Here is a 19,905-nt window from a genome sequence, read left to right as displayed (position 1 = left end):
AAAACCAACATATCTCTCCATTATTAACAAGGATATACCATGGCCCTTAAAGTGATACAGATGCAGTATTGTCTGCAACCCCCAATCTCTAGAAATTATTTTGACTCTCTTATTAGCTTTACCACCCTGTTTGCTGTGTCAATGTAGGGTCAGGGTCACCATTAGCTCTGGCATCCGGGGGCATTGCTATCTGAACCCTCCATCACCAATACTGCCACTCAAGGAACAAGTGACTGGGGAACATTGAATAGCCAAAATTACACCAAACCACATACTCATCATTGCCAACCCAGGTGCCACTACAGTGTACAATGACAATTCCATGCATTCTACTTTGGGGCTACAATGAGGGGAAGGCCCTTTCCTATTTCAGCACAATAATGCCCCATACACAAAGCAAGGTCCATAAAGAAATGGTTTTGCAGAGATGGGAAGAACCCGATTGGCCTACACAGTGCCCTGACCTCAACCAAACTGAACCCTTGTGGAATGAATTGAAACCCCGACTGTGAGACAGGCCTGATCCCCAACATCAGTGTACACTTTCTTAAATATAAATGGAAGCAAATGACACCAAGAATGTTCCAACATCTTGTAGAAACCTTCAAAGAACAGTTGAGAGGCTGTTAATGCATAAAATTTAGGAGTATATTCATATTAATTTCCTTGGTTTGGGAATGAGATGCTGGAAAGGCAGGTGTACAGATACTATTGACCATAAAGTGGAAAAATGCTAAAAAAAATCAATCAAATAATCCGATGGGGCAGGGAAGCCTATGATTAAGGGGGTCATCTCCCAAAACGTGTCAGGCAATGTAGGTCTTTGACTTGTTACAATAAAGAATCTTATTTCCATCTGGAGTGCTGCCTGATCTATTTTGGAGTGGCATAAAGTGGTAAAGTCCTAATCCTATTTGTGTATGGGGTAGGGAAATACATTTAGGGTCCTCTGTTGCCATAATACAGTTTCGGGCATCCAGAATTAGCACTGGGTTATGTACAAAAGTCTCTCCAGCAGTTAACTGATTCTAACAGGGCCCAAGCTACATAACGACTCTGGTTTCGCATAACGTTTCTAGATTAAAATTTTAATTATTTGCAAAGCAACTTCGACTTTGGAAATGTTTTTATAATCTTCTTACTAGCGGCCTCCTCCCCGGCTGCCTGTCTTCCTCCCAAACAGTCAATATTTTGTTGGTTTCTGTGTCATTTGGCATCCCGTAAACACAGTCTGCTTTCCTTTCCTGAGCGCTCGAATTACAAAGTATTCTCAGCACTGTAGAGAGCGACTACTGTACCGTGGAGCCTTCATACTGCACTGACAGCAGATTTGGTGGCAGCACTTCTGGGTGCAGTTAGCCCAAGGGCCCAGAACGGCCAGTCTGTATTTCTAGCCTACTTTCTAGAACCTTGCTGGTTGCTCTGAACGAGGGATGTAGTAACAGTTAGGTGGAAGGAGCATTGGTGGCCAAAGAATCCAAGAATCTCAGGAAGCAATGGGCTGGAACAACCATTTATGGTGGGATTTTACTGAAATTTTAATACAGTAGAACCCCCAATTCATGTTTTTCAAGGGATAATAATATATAGATGGGTCCACACAAAAAAGATGTACAATGAGGGGAAAACTATAAATCAGGGGATATAAAATTAAGGTTTGGATTCAACCTTTTTTAAAACTTATTTTAATCAATTTGTATTTTTTCACCATTTTGGGCAGGGCCCTCTTCTCCTTTTATATCTGTTACTGGTCGCTATGTATGTAACCCTGTATGATTTTTATATAAATTGCTTTATTTTACAGAACTGTGGAGTAAGTTGGCGCTCTAAAACATACATGTTAATATGTGAAAATGTATAAAGTATAAGCCGAGGTTATGATTTTTCATATTTTCAAATTACCAGTCCACGGGGAAATGAACGGCTCCTTATCTCAAAGCCTAACAACGGCTCCAGTTGGGGGAAGGGATTTGTTTATACAGTGCTCATTATCTACAATGAAAAAATGAACTTGCTTATGGGGGAGAGAGTGTCAGTGATCAGTGTCACACACTGGTACACTGCCATACAGAATAATGAGATGGAGAAAAACAGTTTTAGTCAAAACTCACCATCTTGACCTTTTCAAGCCAAAAAACCTTTTCCTAAGTTATATATGTATCTTGGGTGTCTCCAGATGGATTGAGAAAAGGCTGAGTAGCGGTGGTTTTCTTGCCATCCCTATAAGAAGGAATAGTTGTATGAAGAGCTCTTGAAATATTCTTTTATCTGGTTATACACAGAATGATATGCTTGTCTGTAGAGACGAGAGTAGATCTCTCATGTCCAACCAGATTTAATTCTATCACTTTCAGGATACTCAGCATACTATGTAGTTAGTTCATAAATGCTTTTATCAAGATTGCACCGACCTTCTTCTTCAGCCATTGTGAACTGATCTCAATGGATGCGATGTTGCAGTCCCTCTCATTGGCTGATTCCCCGATAGAAAGTAGCAGCGGACAGGTCCGGACTGAGAATTAAAATAGGCCCCGGCATTTCAGGTACACAGAGGCCCAATCAGCCCCCCACCAGCCCACTAAATACTGACTTTCTATGGCACCTTATAGCAGCCCCTCTGGCATTTGCCAGAACCCACAGATTGCCAGTCCAGGCCTGGCGGACATCGATCGATTTCTTGCCAAATATGAGCAGAGGAAGGTCTGTCAACTGATACTATTTATATTTTTTTCCAGAAAAGGTGGCAACCCTATATGTAAGAGTGTACCCAAAGGCTTAGCGGTCTGTTTAAATGTGGAACATATTTATTGTGGCAGCTTAGAATATTAAGATCTGTGTGATATTATGTTATAATTATGTATATTATTAATGTCAACAATACAAAAGAAAACAAATGACCAATAATGCTTTCAGTGGTTGGATTTGTACAGTGTTTATATGAAAGGCAAAGAGTGACAGCTTCCCTGAAGTGCAGCTACAGATCCAGATACTGAAGAACAGTAATGGAACACTTCCCAAGTGGGCAGGATTGCACAGAATCCTACTTAAGGTGGGGGTCCCATGTAGCACCAGGTCAACCCCCCATGTGCCTCCTGTCTTTCATGTAAACAGAAACTGCCTCAAATGTGGCTTTTTTTGGGACAGTTTCCATTCAATGGCATGAAGCATGGGGGGCAGCAGGGCTAATGGGGTGTTTTATGTGTGCCATAGGCCTCACCTAATTGGCCACTGTCATTGTTAAAAAGCAATAGTGTTTAGACCAATGACATCATAAAGTAAAATATGATGGGCTTTCAGCAGTAGTTGTCAGACTTTTTCAGTTCAAGTCCCACTTGAAGGTTCAATGTTTTGCCAGGTCCCCCCATTCCCTTATACCAAGATTACAGATATAGGGTAACAATGGTGTATATCAGTCCTTCAGCCAGAGTTCCCGAAATACTTAGGACTCTTTATACATTTTTACTCCATAGCATACGCTAACGCACCTTTAAAGGAACCATAAAAATAAGTCAATATTGATGAGGGTGCTATTCTAAGCACTTTTGCAATGTAAATTCATTAGTTCTTTCCCCCAAGATATTAAAAGGTTACATGTACTGTTAATATGATTTAATTTTGTTACGACAGCGCCACCTGCTGGTCATTTTCTGACCACTTAAGTAGTCAAGGAAGAGGCTGCTTGATGTTCTTCTGGTTAGGAAAAATTTGAGAAAGGTTTCCTAACCAGAAAAACATTAAAACAAAACAAATTCATTTAACAGTACAGGTAACCTTTAATATCTTGGAATTAAAAAAAAAAAATAAATAAGGAATGTACATTGCAAAAGTGCAATTCACTTATTTTCAAGGTTTACTTATCTTTTAAGCAAAACCAAAGAGGCATGAGTCCCCCATTGCACTGCTCTAAATTAGTGGTCTCCAACCAGTGGCTCATCAGTAACAAGTTGCTCACCAACCCCTTGGATGTTGCTCCCAGTGGCCTCAAAGCAGGTGCTTATATTTGAATTCCTGGCTTGGAGGCAAGTTTTGGTTGCATAAAAACCAGGCGTCATAGGGGGCTACCACATGGCCAATCACATTTTTCATGCTTGCGTTGATCCTCAACTCTTTTTACATCTGAATGATACTTATGGGTAAAAAAGGTTGGGGACCCCCATTCTAAACCCTCCACCAAGGAGACGGGGCCCACAGTTTGGAAGTCGCTGACTTTCAGGGATGCTTCTAAGGACACTTCACAATGAGACATAACAACAAGAAGTGTACAGTATATGAAGTCCATATTGTTATCTAGCTTCTTTTGCCTTCACCTATCCAGTTACATGATGTGGCACATAGAAAGTAAAGATATAAGTGTATGTATGTGTGTGGGTGGGGGCAGCTTAGTCTGTAACAAGTAGTAAAATAAGGCTGTTCTCACATGTACGTGTTCTAAATTTAAACAATCAAACAGAACAACTCGATGATGCTTGATACACTTACTGCTGTCGCTCATTCCAACGGCTCGTTTGCACGTGCTCCACTATCGGACCGTGCCGTATGAAGAGTGTGCTCAGATCTGAAGGACACCTCATAAAATCACTTGCTGAGAACATAGCAGGGAACATTTGGAATGAACGCAGTAGGTTGTTCTTGCCTTTGGCAAAACATAATGGGATTCCGTTGGGCTAAGCCTAGAACTGCCAACATTCTGCATCTGCCAATCAAAAGCCTAAATAAGCGCTAATCAAAACACACAGGCAGGCAAGTCAGCATAATCTAAAATAATAAATAACTTAAATGAGCGATGTCTGCCACCCCAACGCTTCCCTAGTTCAAGTCTGCAGAGATGGTGGACACGAGACCATAGGACGGGGGGGGGGGAGTAATCTAAGGCTCTCCAGCGTTTACAAATGTACAACTCCAATCATTCTCTGCCAAGTAACAAGTACCTGAGGATCATGGAGGTTGTGGTTGATTGAAAGCCGGAGAGCCTAACATTGGCTGTTAATGCTGTAAGATTTGCAGGCCCTTGCATAGTGCTCTAAGTCAGTGCATAAAGGAAGGCGTTGGAGAAGACAGTTGGGTGCTGCTAATTTTTGCTGCCTAACACCTATTCCTTCATTAAAGCCGACTCCATACAGTTTTAAAACAAAATAGCATGCAGTACATACCCCCCACCCACCCCTGGGAATCACACATTCATTGTCTGTCTCAGTTGCGATACAGCAACATGCGTTCTGCACAGGTCTGACCCACTAGGCCTGCGTATTGCTTGACGGCCACCTCGTCGTTCGGACCTTTGCGCCTCTTCTTGTATATGCTGTAGGGCATCACCGTGCGTTTATACAGGACCCGGACCCGTCCCAGCTCCGTCAGGAGATCTCTGTCCCCTGTGAATTCAAGCAGAGGTGGCCAGGTCACTTCTATTGTTCATCATACATAAGCAAGAGTATATGTAGAGCGCAGGAGAAACGGGAAAGGTTCTGTAGAGCGGAGTACGCATGGATAACATCTGTAGCACAGCTGGGGTACACACATATACAAACTGCCTTTGCACAGCACTGGGCACCATATTAAAGAAAGCTGAAATTCTTCTCACTTTGTACTCTTATGAAGACGGCATCAAGAAAGTGTATTACAGAGTGACAAAGAGAAACATCAGGGCAGGGGGTCTTTGTGGTGAAATGCAATAGATTAAATCATTATGTTGCTGTCTACTGCAATACTCGGTCTACAATGTTCAATACAGAGCCTAAAACTGCTGTGTGTATATGTGTGTGTACAGTAGGTTTATATGCAAAGAAATCCTCTTTGCCTACCCCTGGTGCATGCCATTACCTTTCCAGTATTAACACAATAAGCCATCTTTACTGTGGGCAGTGGCTTAACTACCATACAGCAGAGCCTGCAGTTGTGGGGCAGGATACAAGGGGGCTCGGATCATGGGGTCTAATGTAAGGAACCGCCCCCATCCCAGCTGGCATCAAACTCTGTCTCCCATCCAAAGGGATGAGAGAGGGATGCATGCCCCCCTAAGAGGTTTTTTTCTGTGAGGGCCTGGTCCACTGCTGCTTGCAAATATCTATGGTAGTGATTCCAACCCCAACATATTGCTCACCAACCCCGTGGATGTTGCTTCCAGTGGTCTTAAAGCAGGTGCTTATTTTTGGATTCCTGGCTTGGGGGGCTAGTTTTGGTTGCATAAAAATCAGGTGCCAAACTGAGCCTCCTGTAGGTCCACATAGGGGCTACCACAGCCCATAATTGGCACCCCAGAGAACTTTTTGCATGCTTCTGTTGCTCCTCAACTTTTATTTACATTGAATGCGGCTCATGGACAAAAATGGTTGGGGATCCCGGATCTATGGTAACCTTACATGGGCCCATACGGTCTACTAGCTTACTAACTAACTAGATGCAACTCGTAGTCTAACCAGATGGCTAACATAGTTAGTTGAGGCCCCCAGTTATTAGATTACCTGGGCACCTGGCTATTCTCTAGGCTTAGTGATGAGCTCATTGGGCGTCATATATAACATGACATAAATCAACCTCCTACCAGACTATGCTTGTTATGCACATTTCAGTTTGAATAAACTTAAGTTCTTGTTGTTATTTCCACTGTGAGCAGATGCCTAAATCTGTTATAGTAATTTATTCAGCAATTAGAAGCATATGAGGTATCAAGGAGGCTGCCCCTACTACCCAAACGCCTTTGGATCACAACATACCTTCTTTAGGGTTGCTATTAAAGCGAGTGTATTTAGAAAGTTCCAGGAGGGGCAGACATTTCTCTATGGGCGTCCATAAATAGGTTTCAGGGCACAACAAATCCGACGGTTTATACTGACCCTGAAAAAAAAAAGAAGCAGGAGTGACAGGTGAAACCAAACACTTGTGTCATTTACATATGACATATTATTGCCATGAACATATAAATGTAAGTATTACTGATATTATAGGAGTTCCCTAGCTGTCAGGCATTTGTGCCCACTCTGGATTCCCACTGCTGCCTAGTTGATCAGCAGGACTATGCTCATGTTTGCACAAGGACACCCACTTTCAACCAGCTTTGAAAGACCTGATTGGACGGCATCCTTTTGGATGGGGGGTTACTTTCATCCCTTTAATTTTCTCTTTAAAGCTGGAACCTCAAAAGATTAAGATTAAAATACACCAGTGGAATCAACAACATTTTATTTCAATGTTATAAATTATCCCAAGAGAGACTTGGAATCAGCAGTGATAATAAGCAAGATTTATACCCAAAATAGCTTTGCATTTGTACAGGAAAGGCCTTATCCCACCATTGACAGCAGAGGGTCTTCACCTCCAGGGTGTCAGGCAAAGTGCAAATAAACAAGAGTTCACTGCACCCTCTGGATCAAAAGACACAGTTCTGCATTTGTGGATTTCATTTGAATGAGCAGATGTTTAAATTTAGTAAAATTCTGTAAATAGTCATTATACATAACCGAGGTGATGAACTCATTGTGAAGGCTTCCAATATACAATCTAGCTGCTTGGAAGGACAACTTAAGGTCACCAGGAAATTACACAGATAAATATGAATGAACATGCCCCTGACTGTGCCCCTGACAAAAGCCCTCAGCATTGCATTTTCAGATTTATGGGAGGGTAAGTTAGGCAGAGGCCTGAGAGCATATCCGTTTTAAGCCCACAAATTCTGTTTTAGTAGATACCTAGATGTTGTTCCTCCTCTGGTTTGAGAGAAATGGGCTTCTCTACTGTTGAAATCTTTATTCAGTCTTCCCAATTAAGCAGAGAATAAGGTACAAAATCCTTCTTGCGAGTTTCAAAGCCTTCATTACCCTGCACCTCAATACCGCTCTTCTCTTGTGTGTCCATACATTTCTGACCAACTCCTGCTTTCCTCTCAGTGCCACCACCTGTCTTCAGCTGCTGAGTCCTACACTAGATCTCTCTCTCTAGCTCCTGCTGCTCCTCCGTTGAAGATCATCCCTGAATTCATCCATATAGTACTGATCCAACCTTCCAGTGATCTCAAAGCAGGTGCTCATAGTTCAATATCTGGTTTAGGAGCAAGTTTTGGAACAATAAAGATACAAATGTGGAGCCAAACAGAGCCTCCCGCAAGGTGGATGTTCACACGAAGCAAAGAAATAGCTAGTAGTTGCCTTAATCAGCAAACACCAAGGACTTATTTGGAGCTTCTGTAGCTCCCTAATACTTTATATACTATAATATGGCTCATGGATACAAAATGTAGAACCCTCCAAAGCTACCTGAGCACTGGCCAAACATCTAATCCAGTCTTGCACTTATGCCCCAGTCAATGTAAATTACACACCTCTTGGTGTATATTCCATGCCCACTTGTGTGGCGAAGGATTCTACACAGCTGAGACCTCCAACATTTACACAAACATAAATACAAGTGGCACCGAGGAGATTGTTATCACTGTTGGCATGTCTGAGAAGTTTTTGAAGGCTCTGGATTTGAAGCTCACATTTAAAGGGATAACGTCATGGGAATTTTTATTTTTTAAACGCATCAGTTAATAGTGCTGCCCCAGCAGAATTCTGCACTGAATCAGTTTCTCAAAAGAGCAAACAGATTTTTTTTCTATTTAATTTTGAAATCTGACATAGGGCTAGACAGTCAGTTTCCCAGCTGTCCCCAGTCATGTGACATGTGCTCAGTCACTCTATACTGCAATTTGGAGTGATATCAACCCCTCCTTTTCCCCTCCAGCAGCCTAACAACAGAACAATGGGAAGGTAACCAGATAGCAGCTCCCTAATGCCTTCCCAGCTGTCCCCAGTCATGTGACATGTGCTCAGTCACTCTATACTGCAATTTGGAGTGATATCAACCCCTCCTTTTCCCCTCCAGCAGCCTAACAACAGAACAATGGGAAGGTAACCAGATAGCAGCTCCCTAATGCCTGGTAGACCTAAGAACAGCACTCAATAGTAAAATCCAGGTCCCACTGTGACACATTCAGTTACATTGAGTATGAGAAACAGTCTGCCCGAAAGCAGTTCCATTCTAAAGTGCTGGTTCTTTCTGAAAGCACATGACCAGGCAAAATGACCTGAGATGCACCTACACGACAATATTACAACTAAACAAAATACACTTGTGTTTTCAGGAATTAAATGTTATATTGTAGAGTGAATTATTTGTGTTGCAAACAGTGTATTTTAGAAATATAAAATAACGGTACATCATAAAAATCATGACAGAATCCCTTTAAAGTCTACTAGGTAGATGTTTATATAGAGGAATGCACTGATCTGAAGTTGAGAGTAGCAAAACAGTACAGAGATGAAGAAATGGCCCCAAGTTGCTCCTTCTGTTTCCAAAGTGATTGCTAGTTGCCTGAGCTGGCCTTGGGGGATATTTATATGTAATCCCGTGAAGCCTTGCTGTTCCCTGATATTGCTGCCTAGGGCTGTGTATGAAGAAAAGGCCCATCAGAATCACCTAGCAAATAGGAAACTTGAGGGGATTTTTCCAAAGCCTACAAAAACCTTTTAAACATCAAAAGAGAAGCATAATCCGTAATCTCCATAAACACATTCAGTTATTTTAATCCCAAAAGAGATTAGAGTGAATTCTTACTGGAGATCACTCGGTTCACTCCTGACTTGGCTAAACTGACTTCAGTGAGCGCTGACCCTTAAAGGGACCCCTCCAGGAAGTTACAAGCAGGACTAGAGCTTAGCTCTCATTCATCCTGTTGGACAGGAATTTGCACATCGCAATTGTGCAGCTCTCTTTTTAATGTATATAAATGAGGGTCATTCATGATGCACAGATAAAGGATTAGCACTCGCTTTCTTGGACAAAAGATATTTAAAAACAAATTCAACATGTATGAAGTTTAATATGTGCCGTTTGGATATATTATACTAGAAAAAGATTTATTCACACTACTGGGGGGGGGGGGTTGCGGGTTCAAATAGGTTTACAAGTATTGGGGCGAGGGAGGCATTTCTCTTGCTAGGAGCATTTTCTGGTCCAGATACTATTGTTTCCACCATCCAAAGTGCAGGATCACTGTGGGGGCAAAGAATTTTCCTATGATGGGTGCCCTTGAACCAAGGGTTCAAGTTAACTTTTAGTATGATGTAGATAGTGATATTCTCAGACAATTTGCAATTGGTTTCCATTTAGTTATTTAGCTTTTTTATTCGGCAGCTCTCCAGTTTACAATTTCTGCAATCTGGTTGCAAGGGTCCAAATCATCCTAGCAACCATGCATTGACAAGAGACTGGAATATGAATGAGAGGCCTGAATAAAAAGATGAGTAATAAAAAGTAGTAATAGTAATACATTTGTAGCTTTACAGAGCATTTGATTTTTTGATTGGGTCAGTGACCCCCATTTGAAAGCTGGAAAAAGAGTCAGAAGAAGGAACAGATAAACTATAAACATGAAGGCCAATGAAAAGTTGCTTAGAATTAGCTATTCTATAACATACTAAAAGTTAACTTAAAAGAGGTGGTTCACCTTTAAGGGAATGGCTAATTCTAAGCAACTTTTCAATTGGTTTTCATTTTTTCTTTTTTTATAGCTTTTGCGTTGCCTTCGGTTTCTTTCCAGATTTCAAAAGGGGGTCACTGACCCGATTTAAAAAAACAAACAAACGTTCTGCGAGGCTACACATGTAGTGTTATTTCTTATTACTGATCTTTCTATTCAGGTCTTCTATTCATATTCCAGTTTCTTATTCAAATCAGTGCATGGTTGCTAGGGGACCCTAGCAACCAAACTGCTGAAATCGCAAACTGGAAAGCTGCTGAATAAAAAGCTAAATAACTCAAAAATCACAAATAATAAAAAAATGAAAACCAATTGCAAATCGTCTCAGAATATCCCTCTCTAGATCATACTAAAAGTTAACTTAAAGGTGAACCACCCCTGTAAAGTCTGGTAAACATGCTCTGTAGGGGCTAAAGCTGTTCCTACTGAGAAATGGCAGCAATTAAAGGAAAACTGTACCTCCCCAAACAATGTATGTCTCTATAAAAAGATATTGCATAAAACAGCTCATATGTAAAACCCTGCTTCATGTACATAAACCATTTTCAGAATAATATGCTTTTCTAGTAGTATGTGCCATTGGGTAATCATAAATAGAAAATTGGCATTTTAAAAAATAAGGGCCACCCCCTGGGATCGTACGATTCGCTGTGCACACACTGTTGCTTAAGTATTCATTTTGGGGGTACAGTTTTCCTTCAATGTATCAAATTGTAACATTTTTACCCTTGCATTCCTACAAAATAAATGACAGAACACACTCGAGGTGAAACTGCCTGGAGCATTTTTATCCGATTTCACGGTGCATCAACATGCATGAGTGGAGGATATAATAATAATAAATAAAAAAATAAAAAAAACAGGGCTAATAAAGGATGCAAACCCTAGATTTGGGGAAATAACTGAACTTTTAGAGTGATTTTTTTTAGTGTAACTGGATTTTTTTATTTTTTTTTAAACAAATACTATAAAACCAGAATATTGGCACACGGTACATGCCCAGACAGGGGAAGATCAGACACGAGCAGCAGCTCTGCCCCCTCTCCCAGTCCTCAGCTCTGGAGACATTTCAAAGGAAAAATAAAAGCCTGAGAGGGATTTGTAGAAGGCACTGCAAATATTGTTTGCTCGGTCAGATCCCAGTGAGAAAAGGGTCACATGGAGATCAGGGAGAAGGCTGCAACAAAGGGGAGATTTAACGCAGCAGAGTCCACACAGGCTGGTACAGGGGAGGTTAAACACACACTCCATTCCCACTCTCACATCTGCATTCGGTTGCGGCACAATAACCCCTGTTGAGATTTTATTAAAGGGGTATTAAGGAAGCTTTGCCGTTGAAGGGAGCTCGCCCCTGTACAAACAAACCTTCCCTCTAAACTGTCATCAGATGCGCATTAAGGACACCAACGCTTTGGGGGGTGCACAGTCATGGAATGGAAGTTTTGTTTTACAGAAAAAGTGTCCGGATTTGGAGAGCCCTGACCATGAATGGAATTAATGTCACATTCCGCCGGCGGCTTAGAGATAAGGCATTCGCCAGAGCATTTTTCTGATTCTTCCTTTACAGGGAAAATACATATATATATATATTTATAGAAACGCAACGGGTGCTGTGTAATGTCAGGGAAGCAGATTTGCTTTATTCTGTACCAACCGCATGGATTCCCTGAAAAGGTTACGGTGTTTTGAACGGAATCCAGACATAGTTGGTGGCAGCGTGTATATAAATGTTATATGTAGCCATGATACAAGACATAAAGGGAAGCAAATGCTTTTTTATGAGAATATAGAAATTATTCCTATACAAGTATGGGATCCATTATCTGGAAACTCGTTATCCAGAAAGCTCTGCATTATGGGAATTTTAACCAAATTTATTTAAAAAAAAAAAAAAGTTCCCTTTTCTGTGTTATAATAAAACAGTACCTTGTACTTGATCCAAACTAAGATATAATTAATCCTTATTGGAAGCAAAACCAGCCTATTGGGTTTATTCAATGTTTACATTATTTTCCCGTAGACTGAAGGTATGAAGATCCAAATTACGAAAAGATCCATTATCCGGAAAACCCCAGGTCCCAAGTATTCTGGATAACAGGTCTCATACCCATCTATGGGTGTGTATATACAGCAAGACTCATTCCCTATAGATTATAACATTCAATGTTCAGTAAAGCTAAATATGTACTGTTATTGCTGTTTGTAATTACTCACCGTTCAATTCAGGCCTCTCCTATTCATATTCCAGTTTCTTATTCTAATCAATGCATGGTTACTAGGGTAATTTAGACCATAGCAACCTGATCACTGAAATTGCAAACTGGAGAGCTGATGAATAAAAAGCGAAATAACTCAAAAAACACCAATTGCAAATTGTCGCAGAATATCACTCTCTCAATCATACTAAAGGTTAACTCAAAGGTGAAAAACCACTTTAATAGGAATGTATTAGCACATACTTAACACACAGTGCATTTCCCTAAAGCAACCCTTATTCAAATTAAATGATAGCCCTTAAGGTGGCCATACATGCACAGATATTGTACGAAACAAAGTTTGCTACAATATTTGGTGCGTGTATTGTGGAAGACAAGATGACCTATATCTGCCAAAGACTTGGATAGAGGTAGAATTCTATTGTTTTTACCTGTATATCCGACGATTCAGCTCTAAATGTCTATATTGAAAACGGTTAACGTTTGTTATTATAATAACGTTTATGGCCACCGTTGAATTTATAGGTTACTATCCAGTAGTGTTGTGCGGGCTGCTCCTCTTGCGGGTTGCCCGTTGCCCTCGGGCGGGTGCAGGTTTGGGTCAGGTCGAGGTTTTCTCAACCCGCATATCACTAATATTCTAAAGGGATCCTGTCATTGAAAAACATGTTTTTTTCAAAACGCATCAGTTAATAGTGCTACTCCAGCAGAATTCTGCACTGAAATCCATTTCTCATAGAGCAAACAGATTTTTTTATATTCAATTTTGAATTTTGACATGGGGCTAGACATTTTGTTAATTTCCCAGCTGCCCCTGGTCATGTGACTTGTGCCTGCACTTTAGAGAGAAAAGCTTTATGGCAGGCTGCTGTTTTTCCTTCTCAATGTAACTGAAGGAGTCTCAGTGGGACCTGGATTTTACTATTGAGTGCTGTTCTTAGATCTACCAGGCAGCCGTTATCTTGTGTTAGGGAGCTGCTATCTGGTTACCTTCCCATTGTTCTGTTGGGCAACTGGGGGGAAAGGGAGTACAGCAGTAAAGAGTGACTGAAGTTTATCAGAGCACAAGTCACATGACTTGGGGCAGCTGGGAAATTGACAATATGTCTAGCCCCATGTCAGATTTCAAAATTGAATATAAAAAAAATCTTTTTGCTCTTTTGAGAAATGGATTTCAGTGCAGAATTCTGCTGGAGCAGCACTATTAACTGATTTATGACAGTATCCCTTTAAATCATGGGGCCATTACTCAATTTGTATATGGCTGCTGCACAGGGAATATATATTTCAACAGCCCCTAGCCTCCTTTAATTGTGCTGCCTACATTCCTAGACTTTAAAGGAGGATAAACCCAATATTTCATAATTATCCTTTAGGCTACCGTCACTAGGGCAATAAGGCTGCCGACTGCAACGGTATCTACTGTATCAAGCTCTGGTTCAGAGCTAACACCGGCAGCCAAGCTAGAATGGCCAATGTGAGCTCACCTACTTAGTATGTTGGTGCAATATAAATAAATGATGAGTGAAGAACAGAGTTATATTATGTACAGAGCTTGAAGTGAAAGTAGCCAGCTGTACAGCATTCTCTCTAGCCTGGGCAATGGCATGGATAGAAGGAGGGGCGTGCTATTAAGAAAAGCCACTGGTTGGCTATAAACCAAAGCCCTGTAGGGCATTCAGTACAAACCCAGCACTTGCTCAGAATTCTTGGTATGTGACTTTACCTCACCCTCTGTAAAAACAAACCAAAGACTGTATATCCCGACACTTGCAGAGGCCCTGAGAGCTCAGCTTTACACAGGAAAGACATGGAATGTTATTATGCATGCAGTTTCATGTGTGCCAACATTAGCTCTCGGAGGAAACAGAATGCCAAAAAAATACCCCACAGCGAGGAGTGCATGTGCATACAACCCCTCAAACAAAGGGCACAATGATGGAGAATATAAATGACTTTATCCCTAGCTGGTTTCCATACGGGGTTTAGCTGCTGTGCTGCCTGTGCAAATCTTCTCTTCATCTGCACTGTATCTCGCTGTTCCTTCTATTGCCTGCAAGAGATTTATTGGCTACTTTGTGGGACAGGATAACAATAACAGGGATTAAAATGAAAGAAACACTTATTTGCGTGACACACTTATTTTCAAACAGGCAGTTTCAAATTCAGATACATACAGTCATAAATAGGCAGGGTAAGTCAGCAATTGGTAACATGGTACAAGGCTAAAACCTTTGACTGCACGTCCCATCAGTGTCTTGCACATGCTCACTGAGCATGTGCAGTGCCACGGACACACAGAAGATTCGAAAAACAAGATGGAGGTCTCTTGTGGACAGATTTGAACGCCTGGATCATTACGGTTGTGGGGCTGCTGAACCTCTGGGCTGGTACAGTAAATTAAGAAAATTAAACATAGCATTTCCAGCCATAAGGGAACATTGCAGGGCAGTTTTGATAAGACTTTTGCACCACTGTGTTTAATATTGCCCCACTTTCCACCTTTTACCTGGACTACAGAAGGGGTTATGTGCCATCTGGATAATTTTGACTGACTCAAACAAAATATCTCACACCTCGTAAACGTAACCTAAAATGCATACCCTTTTATGTAATAAAAGGCACTGAGTTTGCCCTGGACCAGTAATCCACAGCAATGAATAAGATGTTTGCTTTTTAACAGGTAACCAGAAAAACCTACCTGCTGATTGTTTGCTGTGGGTTACTGATCCTGCACAAATTTACTGCCTTTCATTACATAATCCCCATATCGCTCTATAGAGAGACCACCACATGTGTCTGTAACTTATATTTGTAAAAACCTGTTTAGAACTAAATATATGTGAGAAGAGGGTTTGGTTATGGGCAGCTTTTGTATTCACCCAAGGCTACTGCAATGAGCATCTGTGACCCTAAATATGGTGCTTACAATGTTAAGCAACTTCCCCTCTTTGACATTTTGGGAGCTTTTGTGCCTACGTTTTGGCAGGGTCTGATGTTAAGCTGCAATCAGAGATAAGATCATTGATGTTTAAAGGGTTTGCTCACCTTTAAATTAACTTTCAGTATGACGTAGAGAGTTATAGTCTGAGACAATTTGCAATTGGTTTTCATTTTTTATTAAATGTGTTTTTTGAGTCATTTAGCTTTTTATTCAGCAGCTCTCCAGGTGGCAATTGAATTAGGAGAGGCCTGAATAGAAAGGCGAGTAATAAAAAGTAGCAATAACAATACATTTGTAGCCTTTTACAGAGCATTTGTTTTTAGATGAGGTCAGTAACCCCCATTTGAAAGCTGGTGAGTCAGATGAAGGCAGCAAATAATTCAAAAACTATAAAGAAAAAATGAAGGACAGTAGAAGTGACCCACTCCTTTAAGCAATAGCCATGACAATAAATGTGTAGCCTTACAGAGCATCTGTTTATTAGATGGGGTTAGTGACCCCCATTTGAAAGCTGGAAAGTGTCAGGGAAAAAAAAATTAAGTCTTACTGAAAGGTTGCTTAAAATTTGCCATTCTACAACATACTTAAAGTTATCTGAAAGGTGAACCACACCTTTAACACGTCCATTCAGGGTTCGCATATGACACTGGGCTTACCTTGTATCTCATCTTGGGGCAGGAATGAATGTAGAAGCCCATATAATAATAGCAGAGGTCGGCAGCTCTCTTTTGCAGCTCGCGAGTGAAAGCAATTTCTCTGTAGGAAAGAATAAAGAGGGAAGGTATCATTAAAAGGAGAGGAAATGTTTCTACGGAGCACAATGGTCATTATACACACACTTTTAGGGATCATTTAATAATAACCCCCTATGCAGAACTAGTTGCACCTTCTGTCTGCCCCTGAGTGCCATTACCCTTTGTGAGCCTTTGATGATAACACCACAATTCACTCTCAAAACGTGATATTAAGGGCAGAAACATGCTCAGATTCAGGGAGATTTTGTCGCCCAGCGATTAATGCCTCTTCTTTGGGCGACTAATCTCCCCAAACTGCCTTCACGCCGGCTAGAATGTAAATTGCCGGCGGGATGGCACTCTGAGTGCTTCATTTTCTGAAGTCGCCCGAATTTTCCTGACGAGGCAACTTCGGAAAATGAAGCACTCCGAGTATCATCCCGCCGGCGTTTTCCATTCTAATTGGCGGGAAGGCAGTTCGGGGAGATTAGTCGCCCGAAGAAGAGGAGATTTGTTGCTGGGCGACTAATCTTCCTGAATCGGAGCATGTGTCTTTGCTCTCAGGTGTCACAAGATACAACAATCAATTTCCAGTACCCGAATAAATAACAGGGTTTTCTTGTTTATCACATAATTCCTAACACCAGGAAGGCACAAGCTTAAATACAAAATCTTTCTGGTTGCTCACCAACTCCTGTTGGTTCAGGTGCACTCGGCCCTGAACCCTGTGCTTAAAATATGGAGCAGCCCCTTCTTAAGAAAAAGCCTTAAACATATTGCTTACCGGATCGGCGTCCTGACCCGGGTGCAGTTGCCAAGAGAGATTGTTATTATTGAAAACCAGTGGTTGTAACAGTGCACTCGGGACCTCCACAGAAACCGTCAACTTCAAAGTTCAGGTTAAAAGGGTATATATTTGATTAATGCATTTGATATACAAACAAGCGTCCGAGGTCTGACACGAAACACGTCAGACTTCGGTTGCTTGTTTCTATATCAAATGCATTAATAAAATATATACCCTTTTAACTTGAAGTTGGCGGTTTCTGTGGAGGTCCAGAGTGCGCTGCTACAACTACAGGTTTTCACAAGATACAACAAAGTCAATGTTTTCACATAAAATATTATAATGATTACAACTTCTCCAAGCCCCCCCCCCCTCAGCACAACAGTTACATGCAGATTTGGGAGGGTATTACATGATAATGATCTTACCTTAAGGCAGAATAGACCCCAGGGGAAAGGAAGGCATAATCGGGATCATAGTAAAGGTATACGGAGGAAACACAATAAGGGAGGATGTCAATCACTCCGACAGCAACGATCTTTCCATCCAGCCAATACTGCTGGTGAAAGGAACCATAGCCACACGCAGGGCCATCCGGTCGAGTCTCCGGCTTTACAGAATTAAAGAGGGGGGGGACAGGATATTCAGATTAGAATATTTAAAGAGTTTATACAGTGCACATGCCTTGTGATATGAATTAAATCTTGGCGCCAGAAATGCAATATGCTATAACAGTTATCTTACATCTTCTGGCATTCAGAAAAGACACTGGACCTGCACCAAACATGCTGGGGTAGTACAAGCCTCGCAGGCAAGGCCTTAGCCTGGACTAGTAATGCAATTATGTGTAATCTGTCATTTTGGGTTCTGTATACACTCTTACAGTAACAATGCTCTTACAGGTTGCTATGCAAGTTGAACACATGGGGGTTATTTATAAATAAGATGTGTTCTTAAATATAGAGCACGACCTAATGAGGGTACAGGACAAATATATTAGCTTAAAGGGATACTGTCATGGGGAAAAATTTTTTTTCAAAATGAATCAGTTAATAGTGCTGCTCCAGCATAATTCTGCACTGAAATCCATTTCTCAAAAGACCAAACAGATTTTTTTTATATTCAATTTTGAAATCTGACATGGGGCTAGACATATTGTCAATTTCCCAGCTGCCCCAAGTCATGTGACTTGTGCTCTGATAAACTTCAATCACTCTTTACTGCTGTACTGCAAGTTGGAGTGATATCACCCCCCTCCCTCCCCCCCCCCAGCAGCCAAACAAAAGAACAATGGGAAGGTAACCAGATAGCAGCTCCCTAACACAAGATAACAGCTGCCTTGTTTTACACTCAATAGTAAAAACCCATGTCCCACTGAGACACATTCAGTTACATTGAGAAGGAAAAACAGCAGCCTACCAAAAAGCATTTCTCTCCTAAAGTGCAGGCACAAGTCACATGACTGGGGGCAGCTGGGAAATTGACAAAATGTCTAGCCCCATGTCAGATTTCAAAATTGAATAGAAAAAAATCTGTTTGCTCTTTTGAGAAATGGATTTCAGTGCAGAATTCTGCTGGAGCAGCACTATTAACTGATTCATTTTGAAAAAAACATTTTTCCCATGACAGTATCCCTTTAAAGAAGATCTAATGCTTAAAAATGAATATGCTGTGTTATTACTGTATTAGCATCAAGGTAATGTTACAACTTGTTAGGGCATCTTTTGAGTGCCAGTGGCACTGCACATGTTCAGTGAGCTATAGGCTGCTGTTCAGAGGCTAAGCTTAGAGGTTGACAGAAATCGCAAGCATGGTGGTTCAGTGGGTAGCACAGCTGCCTTGCAGTGATACAGGTCTGATTCCAGCCAAATCACTGACTGCAAAGTTTCTTATGTTCTGCCAGTGTCTCTGGTTTCTCCCCACACTCCCAAAAAAGATATAGTTAAGTGTATGAATGTGATAGGAACCTTAGATTGTAAACTCCACTGGGGCACGGACTGATGTATAATCTGTGCAAAGTGCTGTGGAATATGTTGGCACAATATAAATATAATCAATAAATAAGATTGCATCTATCATATAATCTTTCCCTTACCTCAGGTAAGTGATAGTAGCCCACAGCATGTACTCTGTGCTGCTGTATGGGGGGCATTCTGAAGATATTCAATGCTAAAGGGCTGTGGTGGCCTCAGCCTAGTAAAGACCCCAAAATCTGAGTAGCATGTCTGACTTTGTAATAATTAAAGGGATCCTGTCATGGGAAAACATGTTTTTTTCAGTTAATAGTGCTACTCCAGCAGAATTCTGCACTGAAATCCATTTCTCAAAAGAGCAAACAGATTTTTTTTATATTCAATTTTGAAATCTGACATGGGGCTAGACATTTTGTCAATTTGCCGGCTGCCCCTGGTCACGTGACTTGTGATCTGATAAACTTCAGCAGATTCACGGATTCATTTTGAAATTTTTTTTTCCCCATAACAGTATCCCTTTAAGCTGTCTTGACTTGGCTAGTGTAATGTGTTGTGTCCCCCTAAGTTACCATTGTCACTTTCCATAAAAACCTGTCATTTGTAGGGATGTACCTGTAGCAGGAATGCAATAGAAAATTTTAGGCGCTGAAAAAATTTAAAAGTGGAAAATGTAGATTTCGAATGAAAATGTAAATCAGGGATGCCAAAGTCATGGGCTGCAAATTAAAGACAACTCCC

At 41.1% G+C, this 19,905-nt stretch overlaps 1 protein-coding gene across 6 annotated transcripts in view; it reads right to left on the bottom strand.

The window, feature by feature from the left end:
* Nucleotides 1-2,782: 2,782 nt before the first annotated feature.
* ate1.L (arginyltransferase 1 L homeolog) overlaps nucleotides 2,783-19,905 on the bottom strand; it is a 61,038-nt gene continuing 43,915 nt past the window's right edge. For 5 of the 6 annotated variants that reach the window (XM_018224216.2, XM_018224219.2, XM_018224215.2 and 2 more), the window contains 4 exons: nucleotides 17,623-17,804; nucleotides 16,330-16,429; nucleotides 6,711-6,831; nucleotides 2,783-5,369 (listed from right to left, as the gene is read on the bottom strand). In XM_018224216.2, the coding sequence (XP_018079705.1) occupies nucleotides 5,191-5,369; nucleotides 6,711-6,831; nucleotides 16,330-16,429; nucleotides 17,623-17,804 (582 nt within the window). In that variant the 3' untranslated portion in view covers nucleotides 2,783-5,190. 6 annotated transcript variants of the gene reach the window in all.

The sequence above is a fragment of the Xenopus laevis genome, chromosome 7L (genome assembly GCF_017654675.1).
Source record: "Xenopus laevis strain J_2021 chromosome 7L, Xenopus_laevis_v10.1, whole genome shotgun sequence".
NCBI lineage: Eukaryota > Metazoa > Chordata > Amphibia > Anura > Pipidae > Xenopus > Xenopus laevis.
The sequence above is the reverse complement of the archived record's forward strand: the minus strand, read 5'-3'. Positions and strand labels throughout refer to the sequence as shown.